The 21335-nt window shown below is 44.8% G+C and overlaps 1 protein-coding gene across 5 annotated transcripts in view; it reads left to right on the plus strand.

Annotated features, from left to right (window-relative positions):
* Positions 1-21335, plus strand: part of LOC138383672 (opioid-binding protein/cell adhesion molecule) — a 1040866-nt gene that overhangs the window by 545498 nt on the left and 474033 nt on the right. For 3 of the 5 annotated variants that reach the window (XM_069468674.1, XM_069468676.1, XM_069468677.1), the window contains exon 1: positions 9823-10738. In XM_069468674.1, the coding sequence (XP_069324775.1) occupies positions 10572-10738 (167 nt within the window). In that variant the 5' untranslated portion in view covers positions 9823-10571. Of the gene's footprint in view, positions 1-9822; positions 10739-21335 lie in introns of those variants that run through there. The other 2 variants (XM_069468678.1, XM_069468675.1) reach the window with 2 other exon arrangements.

Genomic DNA, 21335 nt, shown 5'->3' on the forward strand with positions numbered 1-21335 from the left:
TAGTGAACATTTAGAAAACACATTTGATGGCATGTAGGTCTCAATATAATGGTTTTGGTTATTCGACTTCTAGGACTATATGAGGTGTGACTATAAAGTAATGAGGCTGATTTTATGATGTGGCTTGTGGAAATCGGCCCCTCTACAGGGGTCTCCAGCCTTTCTAGAGTGAGCTGCTTTAATGCAGTTGAGGCTTTGTGTTTCCCCACCGTTGAGGCATCTGGGGATGAGGGAGGGAAGAAGAGAGTTACTAGGAGAGTCCGTTAGTGGTGATGGCATTGGTACTTGGCTGTCAGCTTCACCAACCTTTTGCAAACTGTGGAGAGTGGATGTCAGTTCCCTCATGCAACTGCAATAAGTATTTGCTGAGTACTTACTCTGTGCCAGGCTCTTGACTGTGGCAGAGGAATCAGAGATGGGCAAAATAAACACCCTGCAATTCTAATGAGAGAGGAAGAGAGAGAGAGAACGTTTACACGCACACAGCACACACAAAACTTGGGTGCAAAGAGAGTAGGATAAGGGGCTGATGTTATAGCAAGTGGATTCTACCGCCATCAGTAGGTCACTCTCCAAGTCCTGAAGAACCTCATAGATGTTTTTACAACGCCAATCTTTTGTGCCTTATTTTTTTCTGTTGGTTTGCTTACTTTTAGTTGTTGTTGTTTTTGTTTGTCCATTTGGTTATTTTTGTTGTTTTGCCTTGTTTTGGTTTTGTCAGCTTCATACTTTCGGCATTAAGGACGCAGAAGAGGAAATGTTCACCGTCATTGAGAGCTGCCATGTGCCGGGCACTGTGATGGGAGGTTTCACATGTGTCATCATGCTCACAAGCGACCCTATGAGGAAGCTTTATTAGCACTGCTTACAGATGAGGAGATACAAGCTCAGCAGATCAGTCATTTGCCAGAGATCACCACACTCGTAAGTGGCAGAGCTGGGATTTGAAGCCAGGCTTTCTAATTTATGACCAGGGGTGGTTCTTTCCACCGGTCCAGGCAGATCTGTCCTATGTTGGAAAGGATGTGATGTGGTCTGTGATAGAAAAGAGGAAAAGGTTAGGATTTAAGTGGCCTGAATTCTAACCTTAGGTCAGCAGCTGACTAGGAAAACCATTGACTGTATTAACACATTTGCCTCTGTTTGGAAGAGTGCAAATAGAGGATGAGTGACGAGGGTCCTCATGGATGTCTTGCATTGATTGTGTGGGCAGCTATTACCCGGGGATTGCTTTGGGTTTTAAAGAGGACTTTGCTGTGTCTCTTACAAAGTGTTATGTTCTGGCATGAGATTCCCTTTCTTGTAACTTCCTTGGCCCATAAATGGAAGCTCCAGACAATTCTTAACACGCTAGCAACAGCTTTCACATTCATTTTCATCGCAGCTCCATGTCCTGAGGGCCCCAAGATAGCCAACGCCTTCAGACTAAGCCATCCCATTCACTGGGTCCATATGACTTAGGTAGGTTTCTGTCATATAAACACACATCCAATGCAGGCTTCTTACTTTGTGTTTGTTCCTCGTGCACACACAGAGCAGCTGGCTACAATCTTCTCTCCGATAAACACAAGCTGTAAGTTTTCCTTATTTATGAATAACACACAGTTTGAAATTGCTTTTATAACTGGATACAAATTTCATTAGATAAATTCAGATATTTCTGTGGGATCCCAAATTCCCCAATAGCCGTCCTCATCGAGGCAGCTCCTCCTGGGTAAAACAAATGCTTGCTAATAACCACATAAACCTCTCATCTCTAGGGGACTTCTAATTCTAAAATTGACTCTTCTTCAGAATCAGAGAAAGACTTGTCCTGTTTCCCACATCACACACACCACGCCTTTGGACACGTTGGGAATCTTTCTGCCCTGCTCTGTACAATGTATCTGCCCACAGAGATGCTTCAGAGAAGAAATCTGTGACATTGAGGAATTAGGCCTCTTTCTGTGAGTAATAAGAACTAACATTTATTGAGTGCGTGCTGAGCGCCAGGCAGGAAGCCAATTACTGTACATGCAGTATTTCACTTAATGCCAATGTAGGCTGAACTGTGTTCCCCCAAATTCATGTACTGAAGCTGTAGCCACCAATGTGATCCTATTTGGAGACAGGGCTTGTAGGAGGTGATTTCAGTTAAATGAGGTTATAAGGATGGGGTCCTAATCCCATAGAGTCAGTGGCCTTATAAGAACAGGAAGAGAGAGCTCTCTCTCCACCATGTGAGCACACAGCAAGAATGTGGCTGTCTGAGGCCAGGAAGAGAACCCTCATCAGAACATGCCCATGTCAGCACCCTGCTCTCAGACTTCCAGCCTGGGGAACTGCGAAAACGCAAATTCCTGCTAAGTCATTTTAGTCTGCGGTATTTTGTTACAGCAGCCCGAGCTGACTAAGACAAACACTTAACAAATACCCTGCCAGTGCATTGCTATCAGAGTCTCCACTGGCAGACATGGAAACTGAAGATGAGTAAAGACAAGGAGTTCGTGTAAGGTCCCACGGACAGTGAGCTGCAGACGTGGGACTCCACACTCAAGCCGATGTCTGACTGCAGTGTGCTTGCTCCGGGCTTAGCCACTGCTCTATAAAACATAGGCTTGCAGTGATCTAGATCACATCAGGGAAGTTAAAATAGATAGACTAAGGTCTAAAACCCAGGTCCGTCAACTTACATTAAGGGTAAGTGAACAGCATATTTTTGTTTTCTTAAAAACATAGTTGACAGCTTCATGCCTCATCCCCAAACAATGTCAGAATCTCCTCTCAACAGATGAGATGTGACCAAGCAGGGAAGAGATATTAAAAGATTGTTTAAATGGAATGGAATAGGTTAGCACTTATAAGGTAGGATGAAAGAACCTATTTCTAAATTACAAATAAAGAGGAGAGCCTCTAGATCCAGGGCGATGATTCCATGAATAATATGCCCCCCTCCAAAAAATACACACAGCAGAGTTTTATTACTTTTTTTTTTTTAACTGTAAGCGGGAAAGCAGGTCATGATGAGACAGTAGTGTTGCCCTACGTCCTCTGTGGTGGGCCCCAGACTCTTCCACCGTTGTCCCAGCGTTTCCATTTGGCTGCCGCAGAGCTAACAGCCTCACAACTTAACTAGAACTCATTCATCACTCTTCCAACCCCTGCCTCCCTAAGCCTATTCCTTCTGGAGTCATCCCCATTGTGGGAAATTGTACCACCCAGTTATTTAACAAAATCACCCCCAATCCCTTTCTTTTTCTCTACGCCAGCATCCCAACTCTCAGGAAGTCCTAGCTACTATTCTTCCAAAATTCACCCCTCGCCTTTCCATTATTCTCTCTCCTCTTTGCCGCGGCCCTCACTTCCGGCCTATTGTACTCCTGACATGCTTCCTGCTTCCACTCTACATCCCTGCAGTCCATTCTCCGCACAACAGTCAAGTCATTTGCAGAATTTTACCAATCACATCCTGTCACCTGCTGAAAGTTTTCCAAAAATATTGCACTGTGCTTAGAATAAACTCTAAAACAGTTGCCATGGCCTCCAAGGCCCAGTGTGATGGTGCCTGCCTCTGCCCCTAGGTCCTGCCGGGCTCCTCTGCCATTGTCTCTACAGCACCTGCCGCTGGGCTCCAGCCCTCCCTGGGCTGGCCACCAGGGCTCGGCTCAAGTGCTACCTTTCTTTTATATATATATATATATATATATATATGTATATATATATATATATATATATTATTTATTTCAGCTTATTATGGGGGTACAAAAGTTCAGGTTATATATATTGCCCATGTCCCCCCATCCCCCCGAGTCACAGTTTCAAGCGTGTCCATTCCCCAGACAGTGCGCATTGCATTCATCATCAAGTGCTACCTTTCAAAGGGGCTCCCCCTGACTGATTTATCGCTCTTTCCATACCATCCAACTTTTTAATATTTTTCTTTACTTATAGCACATAGCACAATCTAAATATGTGAATTTGCTTATTTATTTTTGTGATCTCTTCCCCCGCACTTCAGCACTACTCACGTACCTTGCAGGGAAGCACACAAGAAACCTGATCTTCTCGTTGACCACACACGGCATCTCCAGTGCCCAGAATGGTGCCCGACATAACACAGACAGGCAGCACATGTTATGGAATTAGCGAATGAATGAATCAGTACGTGAAAATCGTTAAGAGTTTCTGTCATTTTCTTTGCTGGTTTGTTTCTCTGATCATGCGTCTTGGTTACCCACTCTGCGTGAGGGTGCCTTGCCAAGGAATATGAGGCAGGTGATGTCATGCCGTAGGTGAGCTGTTCTTGCAGCCCACGGTGCTGGTTAGACTCACCCACACCCAAAGCAGCTGCAGCATGGTGCCCACAACTGGTAGTCAGCAGTCAGCTCTGGTAGCCAGGACAATTGTCTAGCTGCTGCCCCACCAGGCTTGCCTTCTCCCTCATTTCCTTTTCCCATGACGGCGGGTGGTCTCTGTGAGATGAGTCCTGTGTGTCTTTGCTCATCTGCTTCTGCCGGGAGTTAACTCTTTGGCGGCACGCACTGGGTTCCCTCACCAGGCACAGTCTGCACGTAGGAAGGAATGCTATGGGCACACAATCTCATTTAAACCAATTTGAAATGAAAAAAAAAAAATGTGGTTAGGCTACTTACAGGTGTTTTTCCCAGGTGGCTTGCCTTATACTTCCCCCAGCTTCTCTGGGCCATTCTATCATCCCCAGGTTGCAGATACTTCCTGTCAGTTTCAGGTTGCTAGAGTCACCTGTATTCTGCACTGGAGGTCCCCAGGGTCCTTCACAGCTCATTGTCTACCTTCTCCACTCTTCGTTTCTCCTGCTTGAGACAATTCCTTCTGACAAGAATCCCTGTCCTCAAGCATGCTCATAATAGCTTCTCTCCAACTAGGCAGTGGTCTTTTTGTCTTGTGATCACTACAGGCCTGTAATTTGGACCCAACTTTGCATTTTCTGTTACAAATTGTCATAAAAAACAAGATTTCTGTATGCCTGAGTCAAAGCTCTAGTTTGTACGTAGGGCATTTATGGCCTTTCACTCACATCTTTTTACATGTCACAAATTGTTATCACAGGAAAATGGAGTTTTGCTGTATAACCATCATTTATGATTATTACATTTTCTGATGTGCCAAGTCCTTTGGTGATATGTTGCACGCATTATCTCATTAATTGCTCCTATATCAGTCAAGTTTTTTATTCTCTGTATTTTATAATGCTTTCACATCTCGAGGCCTTGCTAATCCTGGAGAGACTGCCCCTCTTAGGACTAGCTAATTCATACAGGTAGTAAACAACTCGCCTATGAGCCTGCCCTTTGCATGCAAAGCAATCAATCCAAAGCCCATACTCCTCTTATCTAACTCTCACACCCAAGCCAATATTGCCCTTTCCCTAAATCACCCCACGGCCAGGTACAAGACAACAAGAAACCACCCCTATAACCCAAAGCCTGACAAAAATATTCAAATGGTACAATCCTAGCTTGCTCATGTTTGCCTGCTCTGCCTCGCTGATGTCTTGCCATGGAAACCACAACAAGGGCCCTGTGCCTTCTCACTCCTCCTCCTGACCAACCCTGGTGCTTTCCCACATGGCCCTGCATAGCATGTCTCCTCATTTGGGGAATTGTAGGTAATAAACTCTTCTTTAAAGGGAGTTGTCTCTGTGTTTATCATCTTCCCATGTGATTAAAACAAAATTCTGGGTACATTTCAAAACACCCCCAAACCTTGTAAGATAGGAAAGATGGGTATTATTTGTACCAGTTATGCAGCTGGAGAGATGAGGAGTCAGTATCTGAACAGACGATCCAACTTCAGGACCACTACGAGTTGAACATCCCAGTTCCAAAAATCTGATTACAACCTTCGAAATCAGAAACTTTTGGAGTACCTACATGCTGCTCAAAGGAAGTGCTCATTAGAACATTTTGGATTTTAGATTTTGGAATTTGGGATGCTCAACCAGTAAGTATAATGAAAATACTCCAGCATTCAAAATAATCCAAAATCTGAAACACTTCTGGTCTCAAGCATTTCAAGTAAGGGATACTCAATCTGTACTCTTAGTCATTATGCTAATTTTTTCTTTATATACGTTTTCATATATCTAAGAGGGTTTAACTAGGGGCCACCCTATCATGGGACTCAGCAGGCACTTCTTAGGAAATTTATGACATCAACTTTTTAGTCCTTGTTCACTGTGAGCCTCAACTCTTTTAATTTTTCCAATTTTAATTTGGTTTTAGCCTTATATTCTATAACTGGACAAACTGGTCCATAGCAATGCCTTACAGGTGAATGAAATCTCCCCCATAAAATTGTAGACTGACATAGATTAACATAAAGATCAGACCTTTGCAGTTATTTTTCTGATTTGATAGCCCTTGAGTTCAGCCTATTTATTCACTCATAAATATTGAGCTAACCAGTCTTACAGAAGGGAATAGACATAGGATTTCAGATTCCTTATGTTGCAGGGAGCCAGCCCTGCAAAAAATGAGATACTTGGTTTATGCCTTTGCAAGAGCAGTACTTATCACAAATTATTAAGAAAGTTTACAACTCATGTCAACCTATCTCTGCCTTTCTTCTTTAGTTACCTCAGCCATTCTTTTCCTGCTTGGAAGCTCATGCTCTCTTATGCTTTCTTTTCTCCCCTGATAACTCTTCCTGTCTCAAGCAATCTTCATGAGCTGATTTAGCAACTGTCCCTATTTTCGTCTGAGAAGGAATAAAGCCAGCAGGTTCAGGAGGAGGTGATGGAATCTGAACGCCCTATAACCAAGCTGCAGGAGCTGTCTGACGTGTGTGGCATCCTGACCCAACTCCACGGCCATCCCTACCGTGTTCAAGAGCCAAACTCTGTAACTGAAGAGAATCATAAGCCCAGCTTCATGTTCTCAGCATCACACACGTCAGAGCACGGAAAATAGCCTTCCCAGTCCGGCAATACTGGACAAGAGTGTCACAGATGAGAGGGTTATATACGATAGGTACACACAAAACCCAGGTACACTCAAGTCTTGGGAAAAGATGTGTCATTAGAACTGATGGAGGATCCCAAAATAAGCAGTGGGGCTGTTCCCTGAGCCCTCAGCCTCTCCTCTCTGCATCGTCACTCCCCTCAGCCTTGCAGCCCAGGAGCTCAGAGATGAGTGTTGGGCCTCGCTCCTGCCTTCATTATATCTGCTTTCTGGAAAGGATCTAATACAATGATGTGCCATGTAATGACATTCTGACCAATGATGGACCACATGTACAACAGTGGCTCCAAGAGATCATGATGGAGCTGAAAAATTCCCACTGCCTAGCGATGCCGCAGCCACCGTAAAGTCACAGTGCGCTGCATTACTCTCATGCCTGTGGTGGTGCTGGTGTGAACAAACCAGCTGGGCTGCCAGTCCGTAAAAGTATAGCACATGTAATTACGTACAGTTCATAATACTGGCTAATGATAAAAAACAACTATTACTGGTTCATATATTCACTACAATATTCTTTTTATTGTTGTTTCAGAGTATACTCCTTCTATTAATACTTGTAAAAAACAGTTAGCTGTAAAATAGCCTCAGGCAGGTCCTTCAGGAGACATTCCAGCAGAAGGAGTTGTTATCACAGGAGATGACAGCTCCATGCCTGTTATTGCCCCGAAGACCTTCCAGTGGGATAAGACATGCATTTGGAAGGCAGCGATATTGATGATCCTGACCCTGAGTAGGCCTAGGCTAATGTGTGTGTTTGTGTCTTAGTTTTAGCAAAAGAATTTTAAAAAGTAAAATATAGAAATAATTTAAAAAAAAGAAAAAAGCTTATAGAATAAGGACATAAAGAAAGAGAATATTTTTGTATGGCTGTACAAGGTAATAACAACTAAATGTTATTACAAAAGTGTCAGAAAGTTAAAAAACTATAAAGTAAAAAGTTATAGTAAGCTAATTTATTATTGAAGAAAAATATTCTTCAATACATTTAATGTACTCTAAGTGTACAGTGTTTACAAAGTCTACACTGGTGTACAGTAACGTCCTAGGCTTTTACATTCGCTCATTTAACTCACTGACTCACCCAGAGCAACTTCCAGTCCTGCAAGCTCCATTCATGGTAAGTGCCCTATATAGATGTACCTTTTTTTATCTTTTATACAGTATTTTTACTATACCTATTCTATGTTTAGGTACACAAACACTTACCATCATGTTACAATTGCCTACAGTATTCAGTACAGTAACATGCTGTGCAGGTTTGTAGCCTGGGAGCAATAGGCTGTACCACATAACCCGGGTGTGTAGTAGGCTGTGCCATCTCAGTTTGTGTAAGTAAATATACTCCATGATATTCACATAATGGTGACATCACCTTACCGCTCATTTCTTAAAATGAATGTATCCCTTCGTTAAGCAATGCATGACTATATGTATTTTCACTACAGCTGATATGACTAGTGATAAGTATTCTCTCTTCTAGGTAAGATGCTTTAGTTAAAAATTTGAGACGTAAAAATATACGTGGACTAACCATTTTACAACAGGAAATGGGGCAGTATTTATTTGCGCTCAGTCCTTCAGAGCTGAGAGCAGGTAGTATGCTTTTGTATCCTTCAGCAACTAAGGTAATAAATGATAAGAGCTTAATGCTTATTTTTGAATTAAATTTCATTTGCCAATTGTGCAGAGCACAGTCTAATTTAACAAAAGGCTTTGAAAAAGAATACTGTAGAGCAGATGCACATAGCAACCATTAAATTAGGATACAAGAGAGTCATGCCGTAAGGGGAAGCTCCTGCCAGGGGCAGCAGGAAAAAGCATCCTGACAGGCCCAAGAAAAGCTGGAGCTCTTGGGTTTAGAGCTGAAAGAAATGAATCAGAGCCCAAAAAAAACGGGGAGGCTGGCCTCTAATCACAATATCACAAGTCCCCTCCCGACACCATTATGGTGCCACTTTATATAACCATAAAGCTGCAGATGGATTTTATGAAGATTGGTCCTAATACTTTTTAGGATCTCCATGTGTTTTTCCAAGCTCTTGCTTTTTACGACAATAAGATGCATGGATAATAAGCACGGGGTAGGATGGGGACTATTTTGCATGTCAATGTTGTAAGAAGAAATTAAGATTTGCCAGTTTGGGAAATAGGCATGCAGTGGAGAGGCTTAAGTGTTTCCGAGGCAGGTCATCAGAGAGGGAAGCTCATTCCATCTTTTTGCATAGGCCCAGGAGAGCTCTGCCACATGGGACTGTAGCTTGGCTGGGGGAGAACTGTGGCGGAGAGGGGACATGCAGACTGGGTTGGGCTGCCTGGCTTCAGAATGTAGTTCAGTTCTCCAGGGCGGGGTTTGGCAACTTCTGCATAGGCATGGCATGCGGGGAGGGAAGGTGCCAGTGTCAGTTTTCAATTTGCTGCTTTCCCCAGAACTCCCTCTCCCGCCCTCCCCTCTCTCTCCCCACTCCCCCCACCCTACCCCTACACCCGGGGAAGCCACTGAGAGGGGGCGCAGCATTCTCTCGGCTTGCTCGGGTGTCAGGGGGAGAGCGGAGCCGGGTGAGGTGCCCAGGCCGGGCGGGCGCGGCGGGGGTTAAGGTGGGCGCCCGCGCCCCGCGCCCGCCCGCCGGGATGAGCGCGCAGTCCGCGCCGCCCGCCCGCCCGCCCGCTCGCCCGCCCGCCCGCTCGCTCCGAGGCGGCTCCGGGAGAAAGTGGCGGTCAGGGATGGAGCTGCTGCCATGACAACCCCGGCGGTCCGGGCCCGCGCGCGTCGGGGCTGCTCCCGGGAGGAAGGCGGCGCGGAGGCCGGGGGCGGCCGCTGAGCGTGGCGTCCGCGCGTCCCCGCGTCCCGTGCCGCGTCCCCGGAGGAGGCGGGGGCCGCCGTCCGCCCAGCTCCCCCGCGCCCCGAGCCTGCGCCGGGCGGCGCTCCGCGGGCTGGCGGCAAGGCGCCGACCGGGCTGCGGGGAGGACGGCCACCGACCGGAGGATCCTGCGCCGCGCCGGCTGTGTTCCCCGCTTGGAACTTTTTACCTCTTTGGGCTCCAGATGCGAGACTTGGGGCTGGTTTATAAATATTTCTATACATATGTGTGATCTAATAAAACATTTTCTCCTCTCCTTGAAGCAGCAGCTTTTTATGACATCTCCTTTATGTCAGAGACACTTGCCTTCTTCTTTGGGTTATAAACTTTTGATGCCAGACCTCTGCAGAACGTGCCCAACTGAATCTTAAAGTAGCGTCTTGAAGAGAGAGGCAGAGAAAGCGCAATCTGTGACCTTCATCCCCGCACCTTCCTTCCTCCTCTCCCTTCCTGGCTGCCTCCCTCCTCCCCAGGGGAGCGTCGAGAAAGCTCTTTTTGGATGCAGGAGGGGGCATCTGGTTCTGCTAGGCTGGAAAGCTGAGGCAGGATTTGAGGAAGAATTATTAGACTCCGGAGAGCCTGGACTCTTTTCTTCTCCTTCCTCCTTTCTGCTTCTGGCGTGCTCTATCACTTTCCTTTCTCCCCACACCACTTCCTGAGACCGGCTGGTGTGCGGGGCGGGGGACAAGGACCGTGCCGCTGCCGGAGTTCGGGGAAGTTGTGGCTGTCGAGGATGGGGGTCTGTGGGAACCTGTTCCTGCCCTGGAAGTGCCTCGTGGTCGTGTCTCTCAGGCTGCTGTTCCTTGTACCCACAGGAGTGCCCGTGCGCAGCGGAGATGCCACCTTCCCCAAAGCTATGGACAACGTGACGGTCCGGCAGGGGGAGAGCGCCACCCTCAGGTAGGGAGCTGTCCTTCAGCGGGGGACCAAGCCCCTCGATATGGGTCCTGGGGAGGGGTGAGGGAGAGAGAACGGAAGGCTCCGTGGGGCATTGGAGCGTGTGAGAGGGCCTTCTGCAGGCCCGAGAGATGTCCACTTGCACACTGTGGCTGTTGACACCCATGCTCCTGGACAGGTCTGTCATTTGCTCCAGCTTTTCTGGTCCAGGTGCTTATGAGTAAACACTGAGGTGCACTCTGGGGACTCCACGGATCGGCGAGGCCATGACATGCTAGATTCACTCTTGCGTGGGCACCAAGATGAGAACATGGCAGTCATGGAGTTGAAATACTGGGTGGTTAGCCTAAGATCCGTGGGTGCTCTTTCACAGGCCACAGGGTATGTGATGAGGTGGGATCACTCCCAGGACCAGCAGGCTAGCCCTCATCAGAGATACACCTGGAATTTAAGGCTCTGGATGACCAGTGCCAGGCCACTGCTGTTAGGAGTTTGCGCAAGAGCCAGCACTGGTGCCAGCCCAGTGTGATGCTCCTGGGGCCTCTATTATAAATTATGAGCACCGTTTTATTTTTGCAGACTGAGGCCAAGGAGAGGAAACATGTAGCTTTTATGCAACGACATCACTCCTGTGTGAAAAGCACAATAGGAAAGCTTTTTGTTTTAACTTAATGAGTTACAGAGAATCACTTACATGCTCCAGGCAGAGGGGTGGAGATTCTTGGAATATGAACCTTTGGGGACTGGGCCTGCTGCAGCAGAGACTTTAATAAAAATGCAGCCACCACTTTCCACCAGCTCAGCAGATATCATCTTTTATCCCTTTAATGAGGCAGTTCTGGTCCTAGGAGACAGATTCAGGGACGTCCCAGCTTAACTATGTCTCACAGTGTACACAGGGTGAATGCATTTGCCCTGCCTGTGACTTTGATGGTTATGGTGAAAATAAAACATTCTGACCCAGATTCTGCAGCCAAAATGCCTGGCTTCTCCAAGGAGAGAATGAGGGTGGGAGTTCTTCCTGTTCTTCCTTTGGCTTTCCTGGTGGAACTCTCCCCAAATCTAGACAAGCCTCTCCCTGGGGGAAGAAGGAAAGGCATCTGGGGCACTAATATTCTTTTCCTAAGCACAAGGGTTAAGGTTGGATTCTTGTCACTTTGCGTGGTTCTGAGTTGGATCTTCTTTAGAGCTAAAGAATGGGTCCCAGAACCCTGTCTGCTGTTGCTTGGATGCATACAGAAGATAGAGAAAAAGGAGGTTAGAGATGCTTCTCCCAGACGGCATGAGGCAAAAGTCCTCCTGGCCACGTGGGCACCCCTCCACCTGCCCAAACTAGAGTGTAATATTCCTATTTTGGCCTTTAAAGAAGGTCCGGGAGTTGGCTCCCTGAGAAATGACCTGTGGGATACATATTTACAGTGGCCCCGTTGGCTGAAAGACGTGAGTAGCACATGGGCTGTAATGCATGTTAACCGCGAGGAAATGTTGGTAATTGTCACTAGTGCACTGGGATGTCGACGCTATCACGTGCCTCTTTATCTTCTCACCTATTGCTGGGGGCAAAGAGGTCCAACTCTGAATAGATCTCAGTGCTAAATTTTCCAAAGTCCTCTGTCCTCTTCCCACCCCTAAAAATTAAACCAGAAACTTAAAAACTGGAGCTTTCTGCTTTCTGGGATGCAATAAGATGATTCCACCAGCAGAGGGCCAGCTTTGATCTACCATTTTTTTATTAGCTGCTGGCCTGTTTTCATGATCTTCAATTCTAATGTTTAGCAGCTGGGCTTGGGAATGGGCATGGGAATAAAACAAGAAAAGCTGAATAGTTGCTTTTTGTTCTTTATGGAAAAAACACAACAACTTACACGTTCACTTACATGTTCGAGTATAACTGTTACCTGTCACCTGATTGCATGCTCTAATTTTTAAAGTAAGCACATCTTATGTTGATTTTGCCTCTCATTTGTACATTTCTCCTGGAATAGACAAATTTAACACATTGTCCAGGTTTTAATCTCTTTATATCCTCTTTCTTTAACCTGTGTGGTCTTCTCTTTTATTACATTCTCCCTTCATTTTTATCAGATGCTCCCATTGTGTATACTTTGGCCGGTTATTCATTCTCTTCTTCCTTTTTCCTTTTTATCACTTAATTTTTATAATTCCCTTATTTTTTAACGTTATGATTTCATTACTATCACCATGTTTCTTAAAAGAACACAAACGTCTACTGTAAATTTCTGTGTGTCCCAACCCAATCTCTCTTCTTTTGTTTTCCACATGCTTTTGTTTTATTGGCTAACAGTTGTGTGACCATCTTAACAAAGAACTTGTTTGTCGGTACACTGAGGGAGAGTCTAGGTTTCCAGTTTCCAGAAGTCCCTAGCCTCAACTTCAGATAAATGGACCATGTTTTATTTGGTGATGTCTTTAGCTTTTAAAAAATATATAATTTTTAAGTATGGCTATTCTTTGATCTCCTTAAAGACATTCATTGGGAATTCATTACTTGGGAATTTAGTGTTCCAAATGCATCAAATGTTCAGAATGGATCAGAAAAATTGAATGATACGTGTGCCTATCAGCCACAAAAATCCTTTTCAAATGTGATTGCCCTGGATCAAATTATCTTAAGTCTCTTTCTAAATCTTGAATGACGTCACAGAAGGAAACCAAAGACCTAGTTGAAAAAGCAAAGGAGTCAAGAAACCTGGGTTTGCCTTCAAATTTTCTGATGAAAAATTACCCAGCTTAGAGAAGAGTGATTTCCTTTCTTTGGGATATCAGTTTTGTTGTGACAGGTCTTTGATTGCACTGAGGGATATTAGGAAGTGATGTGCCAAAGATGACACTGAAGTTTTGAACATGGATGAAACTCATTTTATATAAGTGAGGCAATATTATCTCCCTCATAACTACTTCATAGGGCTACTTGAAAAGTAAAAATAATTATTTGACTATTGAGTTATTTTGCCTTCTTGGGAGAGAGATGATATGGAAAATGAAGGTGCTATTCACTAGGGTTGAATTATAGCTTCTATGAATCTGATTTGAATTCATTATTACAAATGGGCCCTCTTGGCCAGAATCATTTCATTACAATTATCTGCTGTTGGGTTAAAAATGTTCTGTGCCTTTCCATTAGATTAGATATGACAAGTATCTAGAAGTCCTGTGTCTGAATCAATGCCTCCATCAGGAAAGGAGTCCAGGATCCTCGGCATGGTCCGTTGGTGTCTGTTAAGCCATCTCAGCTGAATGGATGACTGCATTTGTGCTTTCTTAGTGGGCTTCAATCTCCTCTAGATTTGCTTTAGTTCCTCTGGGGGTCTGCATCATCTGTGGACATTTTGAGGGAGTGCGGTGGGCTAGAGGTAGAGATTGTTGCTGTAACCATCCCACTCAAGGGGAGAAGTTCCCATCAACATACTGGGATTTTTGTTTGTGTTTTAACAGCAGGATAATCACTTTTGTTGATCTAGGCATGTTGATCTGGGATTATGCTTAATGGCTCTTTTCTAAAGTGTCCCTGCATTTTCATTTGGAGGTTGTAGTTAATCCATTCAGAACTGAGTATTTGAGGTTTAACTACTGCCAAGGAATAATCTGAGCAGTGGGATTTCGCCAAAGCTTCAGGGCAGTGGAGTTCCCAAAGACAATGTTCTGTTGTTTGCCTCCTCCGAGATTTTCCTTTGCACTTACCATCAGCAGCTCTTCCTTTTGTGTAAATTGGAAAATTTAGAGTAGCCATTAGGTTTTTCAAAACAAATGCGTGATTTTTGCATTTCAATGTTTCAGTTGCCTACACTGAATAGGGCTGCATAAGTGCAAAGGCTTTGCTCTTGGTCTGGGAAGATGAAGAAATAAAAAGACACTCAAGCAGGTGCAGGCTCCTTTAAGGACCTTTCAAGCGGTGGCACTAACCTGGTTGGAGTTATCTGGGACACTTTTTAAAAATTCCAATGCCAGGCTCCCAGACCAATGAAATCAAAATCTCTGGGGTAGGGCATGGCTGTGGGCACTTACAGCTTCTTTTCCAGTATTTCTAATGTGGAGCCAGAGTTGAGAACCACTGCTCCAAAATCCCCTTCCAGCCCTAGAACCTCGAGCAAGGTTGGTGTCCAGTGTCCCTACCTTCCAGGGAAGAGCCTCCCCCACATGTGCGAACGGACAGCTACATTAACGCTTTAGAAAGTGCTGTGCTCAGCAGCGTGGGTACCTGGGTTTGATTCTTTTTTCTTTTTTTTTTTTTTAATTTTTTTAATTTTTTTTATTTCAGCTCATTATGGGGGTACAAAAGTTCAGGTTATATATATTGCCCATGCCACCCCATCCCCCCAAGTCTGAGCTTCAAGCGTGTCCACTCCTTAGTGCGCATCGCACTCATCATGTAGGTATGCACCCATCCCCTCCCCCCACCCCATCCCCCCCAGTCAGAACTTCAAGTGTGTCCATTCCCCAGGCAGTGTGCATCGCACTCATCAAGTAGGTATACACCCATCCCTTCCCCCCAGCCCCCACCTCTGTCCGATACCCAATTGGTGTTATTCCCAAATGTGCACTTAGGTGGTGATCAGGGAAACCAGTTTGATGGTGATTCTTATTCTCCTCCCTACTACCTACAGGACCTTGAGCACTTCAGTTCAGTTGTGTACACATGGAAACAATATCCCCCTGGTCTGTGTTATCAGCGCTGTTCTGTTAGCTATAAAGCAACACGTAGGTGCAAGGTGTTACTGGTACTAAATGGAACTCTTCACTAACAACTGACAATACTCCCAATCTTTTCCAGTTCCATCTGCCCCATCTTCTCCTTTCTCCACCCCACACACATACACACCTTTAAAACGTGTGAGTCTCTTCCCAGTTCCACTCAGCATCCTGCTTTTCGCGTGTGATCAAGAATTACCCACATGTGAGTTCCAGTAACCCCTGCTACAGACCTCTGTTCTAACAGATACACACTATGGACCTGTTGTTTTCTCATGTATGATTATGGGTGGACTGTGGGCTCCTGGAAACTAGGAGCCATGTCTTATGTATTGAGTGCAGATATTTTGTTGGATACTATAGATTAAAAAAATAAGTATTAATTGAAGGTGTTAATCCATCTTAATGGGACCCAACCTCTTCTAATGTGTTATTACCTATGCAGCAATGAAATGCTTATATCTAAAGGATTTTGTTCTCTTAAAATATGATCCTGGAATATTCAGGCACAGCAGTTGGTTAGAGATCTTGGAGGCCTGAGGGATTTTTGGATTCCCCTTAAAGCACTTGCCAGAGGGGACAGTTGAATCCACCAATGACTGCAGTCTGATCTCAGAATATGCAAAAGTCTTCATTGTCCCTGGGGGCAAGACAACAAGCAAGAGGCGTCTTCTTAGCAGCAGTAGAGTAGCACATCTGAAGGTGAGCTGCCTCTGCAGAGGTTTGCCTTGTTACAGGCACAAGGAGATACCAGAGCAAGAAGGCAGGGGGGCATTTTCCTGGGAAGTTGGTGTTTCCGCAGTTGGGTGGTTGGGTCTTGGCTGCAGAATCCGGCAGAGCAGGCTTAGCTTGGCTCAGTGGCATTCCCTTGTATCCCTGACTGGACATGGGCAAAACACATCCCCAACACACACACCCCAGGCCCACACTCCAAAGCAGGGGATGGGAGAAGACGTTTTAAAGCATTTAAGATACATGCCCCATGGCTTTCTGAACATTTGGAAAACTCAGCAGCTCTTAGCTAAGTCCTTTGGGTAATTATTTAACCTTTTAAAGTAAATTTAGCCGTTGGGTTTGTTTTAGTTCTGTCTTTCATTTCCCTTCCTTCTAGCTTCTAAAAACGGAGTCTGCCCTTGGCCTGCTTCCTGTGCGCAGGCGCTGAGGGGGCTGGAGAGCAGGTCTGGCCGGCAGTTGCTGCAGATCTGATGGGATCAGGCAGTGAGATGCAGTGGAGAGGAAGAGTCAAATAGGTCTCATTTGACCTTCCCAGGGGAGGACTTTTAAAATTACTTATTATTAATGTGCAGCAGCCTTCAAAGTCATGAGATGAGAAGAGGGAATTAAGGTCCAAGACATCTTTAGGGCTGGCAGAAATTTGCATTGCCTATTAAGTTAGGAACCAAGTGTTAACCTTTCCTGATTTTTTTTTTTTTTAAATACTGACAAGATAACATCAGATTATTTCAGGTTTGTTTGTTTATTGTTTGTCCTGGAAGAAGTTTCTCTTGTTGATGTTGTGCATAGTTGAATTGGAGCTAAAGTTTGCATAGAATGGGTGTTGGGGAGAAGCTTCATTCTTTTCATCTTGGTCCATTCTCAGCCCTTCCTATCTGCCAATAAATGACACCTACTTACTGTTTTTATACCTTGGTTTATTTTTTTTGTAAGTGAAAATTGAAGCTATAATGTCTAAGCAGCTCAGCACTGCCCAGCCTAGATCTGTGTGTGGTTTTCCTGGTGGGGAAGGTTAGAGAAAGTGTTTGAGCTTTGCCTTACTCTCCTTACAGGATAATGCCACACACCCTTTACTAAAATTTGCAAGAGCCCGAAGGAGGAGGGGATGCTTTTAGCACAAACAAAAACTCCTATTGTACAGGATTTACTATGTGTCAGATGCCACATCAATTACCTGCCATTTCATGTAATTTTCAGACTATTATGATCCCAATTAACAGTGTAGGGGGATTGAGGTTTAGAAAAGTTAAAGCACTTGCCTTCAGTCACATGGTTATTTTGTGTCAGAGTCCACATTAATTCCTAGGAGACCTTTCTTTCTGCTTCCTCTCAATTTTATAGTGTGTCCCTCCCAGATAGAGAGAACAGAGAAAATTTCCAAGTGTTACAAGCAGGGAAAAAAAAAAAAAAAGGCACCCTTTCTGTTCCCTGGACATATGCTGGACACAAGGTCAGGCAGGCAATCAGGGTTTCCATGGAGGGCTGTCGCTGTCTGCTGTCCTCCCGCCTGCCTCTCCATGCTTCGTGGTGCGTGATTGCCCTGGTGGACACGTGTCTCCCTCCGGGGGCTGGAAACGGTGCACGCTGCAGACACTGCACAACATGGCAGCCCCGGGGGAGAGGGTCCCACGCACTGTCATGGGGAGCACTGGCGCTCTTGGCTTTGAACCTGTCCTAAATGCTGTATTATCCTGTCATGGGACCTCCTGCAGCGTGTACAGTAGCGCCTCAAAGGACCTGCAGACTAAGGCAAAATCATCAGGCCCCTTGTTGGTAAGAACACAGCACTGAGAACTGTGAGGAAATGAGTGATGCCCAAGTGTAGAATGAAGAGAAGTAACTTATTTAAACCCTAAAATATGTCATTCCATAATCCTCCTCCCCATCCTTACATCCCCACATTAAGTGAAGCCACTAAGGCTGTGAGAACAGAGTCCCGCAGGCCTTCCCCCCACCTTGCCTCCAATTCATGCCCCAGAGAAAACCACGTGACCTGCTCCGGCCTCCTCTTCCCTGGGCATGATACCTTTTCCTTAAATTAAAGACATGCTGAAGGCCTTGACCTGGCTTCCCATAAAAGTGCTGACCAATAAAATTTTTAGAAATTAATTTTAAATATTAAATATTTTCACTGGGCCTGAAGATTTATGGTATCTCAGTTAACCAAGTTTCCTCTGCATAATAAGAGCAAAGAATGTTATAAGTGGTTGTTAAGTTTTCTGGCTAGTCCACAGAAGATAATTCAACTCACAATTACCCAAAACGCTATATACTAGCAATGAAGAATAATAGAAAACAGTGTTGTTATAGAAGTAATTACGCAAAAGAGAAAAAAATGAATACGATAATTTTCTATTTATTGTGAACGCCAGTGCTGAAGAAAAGTAGGTATAATTAGAAGAAGATAATATGGAAACATTTTCTCAAAGATATTTCTGAATACTTTCAAAAGTTTTCTAGTTTGTAGTATTATTTCCATCGAGCCAAATTTAATTTTAAAATGCATAGCTTTTATTTGATTTACATACACATTTGTCACTACGCTGACATTTGGAGAAATTTTCATACATGTTGATGAAGGAAGGCAGATAGATAAAGGAAAAAAGGAAATAAAAGACAAAAACGGAATGATATGTGAAAGGAGAGAGTTGGAGAGAAATTTTCCAGAAGTATCAGTTTAGAGTTGAGAGAAGGGGAAAAAAAGCAGCTAAAAAGAAGGAGAGGGTGTGTACATGTGAGAATAAAAAGCCCGCAAGGGGAATTACTGGGTAGGCAAAGGAAGAGAAAAGAAGAGGAAAGAAAGGGGCCCGAGAAGAATGAGTGGGCCTCCCTGTGGAGTTTCTGGGATGTGAACATCTCTTTCTCTGACTGTCCGGTCACAGGGCCACACATACGCCGGTGTCCACCCTAAGCCAAGGCAGGAACAGTTTAAGGACCAAGTTCTCACTTGCTACGGGGCTCCAGCTCTTTCTGAACCTCACTTCCCGCCTACCCGCAGCTCTAAGTCCCCTTCTCCACTGGGTCCTAGTCCATGTCTTGCTAATTGACTTTGGACCTTCCCCACGCCCTGGGTGATCGGACCTCTTCTCTGAGGGACTAGGCTTGCCCTTGTGCCCAGTGGTTCAAGGACTTTCCAGTGCTTGTGTTTGCCTGCTCACCCAAATGCCCTTTTTGGAGACCACCTCATATCCAGGCAGCACGTGAGGTCTAGGCCATGTTACACTTGCTCCCATCTGCCCTGCTCCTGTGCAGTTACACAGTTTATTCTCAGATACCTGGCTTGCTCCATCAGGTATTTTGTCCGCCTCGACCACCCACTGATGCCTTCACCCATACAGCCCCCTGGTCACAGTTTGGAACCTCCCATGATGGATAAAAGAAGGCGTCACTATCTGTGCACACAGGGAACTGAATCAGCCAGGTGTTTTATTAGAGGGGCCGTGCTCACACTGAGTTATTGTCTATAGGGCACCCTGTGTAAGAGGAAGGAATTATGGTACTCAAATTTGTACTGTCCTGTGCTTTTTTATGCCATCTCTAAAGATATTCCTCTTCCCATTGTCATTTTCATTGCGTCTCCCATGCTCTTTGTTAAATGCATTAATATCCTCTATTTATCTTTGTGTCTTAGTGTCCAACAGAATAGGTAATGCTTAGTGAGTGCTCCAAGTATTTTGAAAAGATGAATGCTTCTCCTTTATCTCTATCTCTGTCTGTTTCTCCCCATTTCGCGCGCGTGCATGCACACTCACACACACACACTCACACACATGCACGCACGCACCACACGTATCTACCTTTTCTAATGGAGATATTCTCACCTATGTTGAGTAATCCAGAAGTCACTGAGATTACAACCGCAGATTCTGGCATTTGCATCCTAGTTGAGAGACTGATCTCTCCCTAAATAGTGGTATTTCACTTGTCCTGTCTCCTCCTGCTTGTTGTAATTGCAGTATTTGCCAGCTTTATCATATTCCCAAAGTCGGTGGCAAGAGATTCAGGGCAGTTGCAAGGGAGGCCTGCCTGTTTCCCCTGTTTCACCCAGGTCACATAATAGAGGATGGCACATTCTGGAAGAACATTTGCAAACTTTAGGGGATGGAAAAGCCAATGTGAGTAATCCCTTAACGTTCCAGAGGGCATCTCAGGATGAAGGGATTTGCGGACTCATCTCTGTGGCCATCTGAAATGCAGCTGCTCCTGTAGCAAGCTCTCATGCGAGGTCCCTGAACACGCCCCAGCAGCATGCATCGTGCTGTACTTGCGCAGTGGAAACAGTTTATAGAATGTTCTTGATTATATGCTCTGTTTTACAATTGCAAGTCAATGGGTGCTTAGTGAAATGTAAGATAAAGCATAACCTCAATTGAGAGGTTACGAACACCGGCTGCACAGTCAAAAGGCTCATTTCAGACCCCAGTTCCGGTACTTAATAACCGTATGTGGTTGGACAAGTGACTCAATTTCTCTAAGCCTCACTTTCCTGATTACAAAGAAAAGGACTGCCTCCCTCTTCACTGGGCTGTTGGGAGGGAGTAGATGATACCAAGTTTGTGAAGAGCTGAGATGAAGGTCTGACATTGTAGCAAGATGACAATCAATAGTAGTTATTAATTTTTTAAAAGTGTAAGTTACTGAATTCACAATTTAAGCAAGCAGTTTTTATTGGGTACCTACAAGCACTATTCTAGGCAGTGTGGAAATTGTAAAGTTGAATTAATTCTGGGCTCTTCTCTCTAAACGTTCACATATGTTCAATATGTAAATATGTTGGCAGAACACAGAGCCCACAGATCAGGAGGAGGGAGGAAAGGAAAGAGAGTGACAAAAAGGGAGGGAGGAAGAAAATTTGCTTAACACATTGACTGCCACACTAGAAAAAAAAAATTTTCCCTGTGGCCATGGGGTTTTATTAAGAAAATAGAATAAACACTTTGAAAACAAAATGATCCTATCTAATTTAGTGAAAAACTTATTAGTTTTTATTGTTTTCTGTGCGTGAGTTACATGCAACTTGAAAAATAGTTCATAAGGGTAAAGGTGAGGAGATGTGTGAGTTGCCTATACTTCATGAGGCCCCAGGTTTAAAACTAGCATGAGTTGAATACAACTCACATGGTAGTTAATGTGTTAAAATAAAATGCACCCATAT

The sequence above is a fragment of the Eulemur rufifrons genome, chromosome 6 (assembly GCF_041146395.1).
Source record: "Eulemur rufifrons isolate Redbay chromosome 6, OSU_ERuf_1, whole genome shotgun sequence".
NCBI lineage: Eukaryota > Metazoa > Chordata > Mammalia > Primates > Lemuridae > Eulemur > Eulemur rufifrons.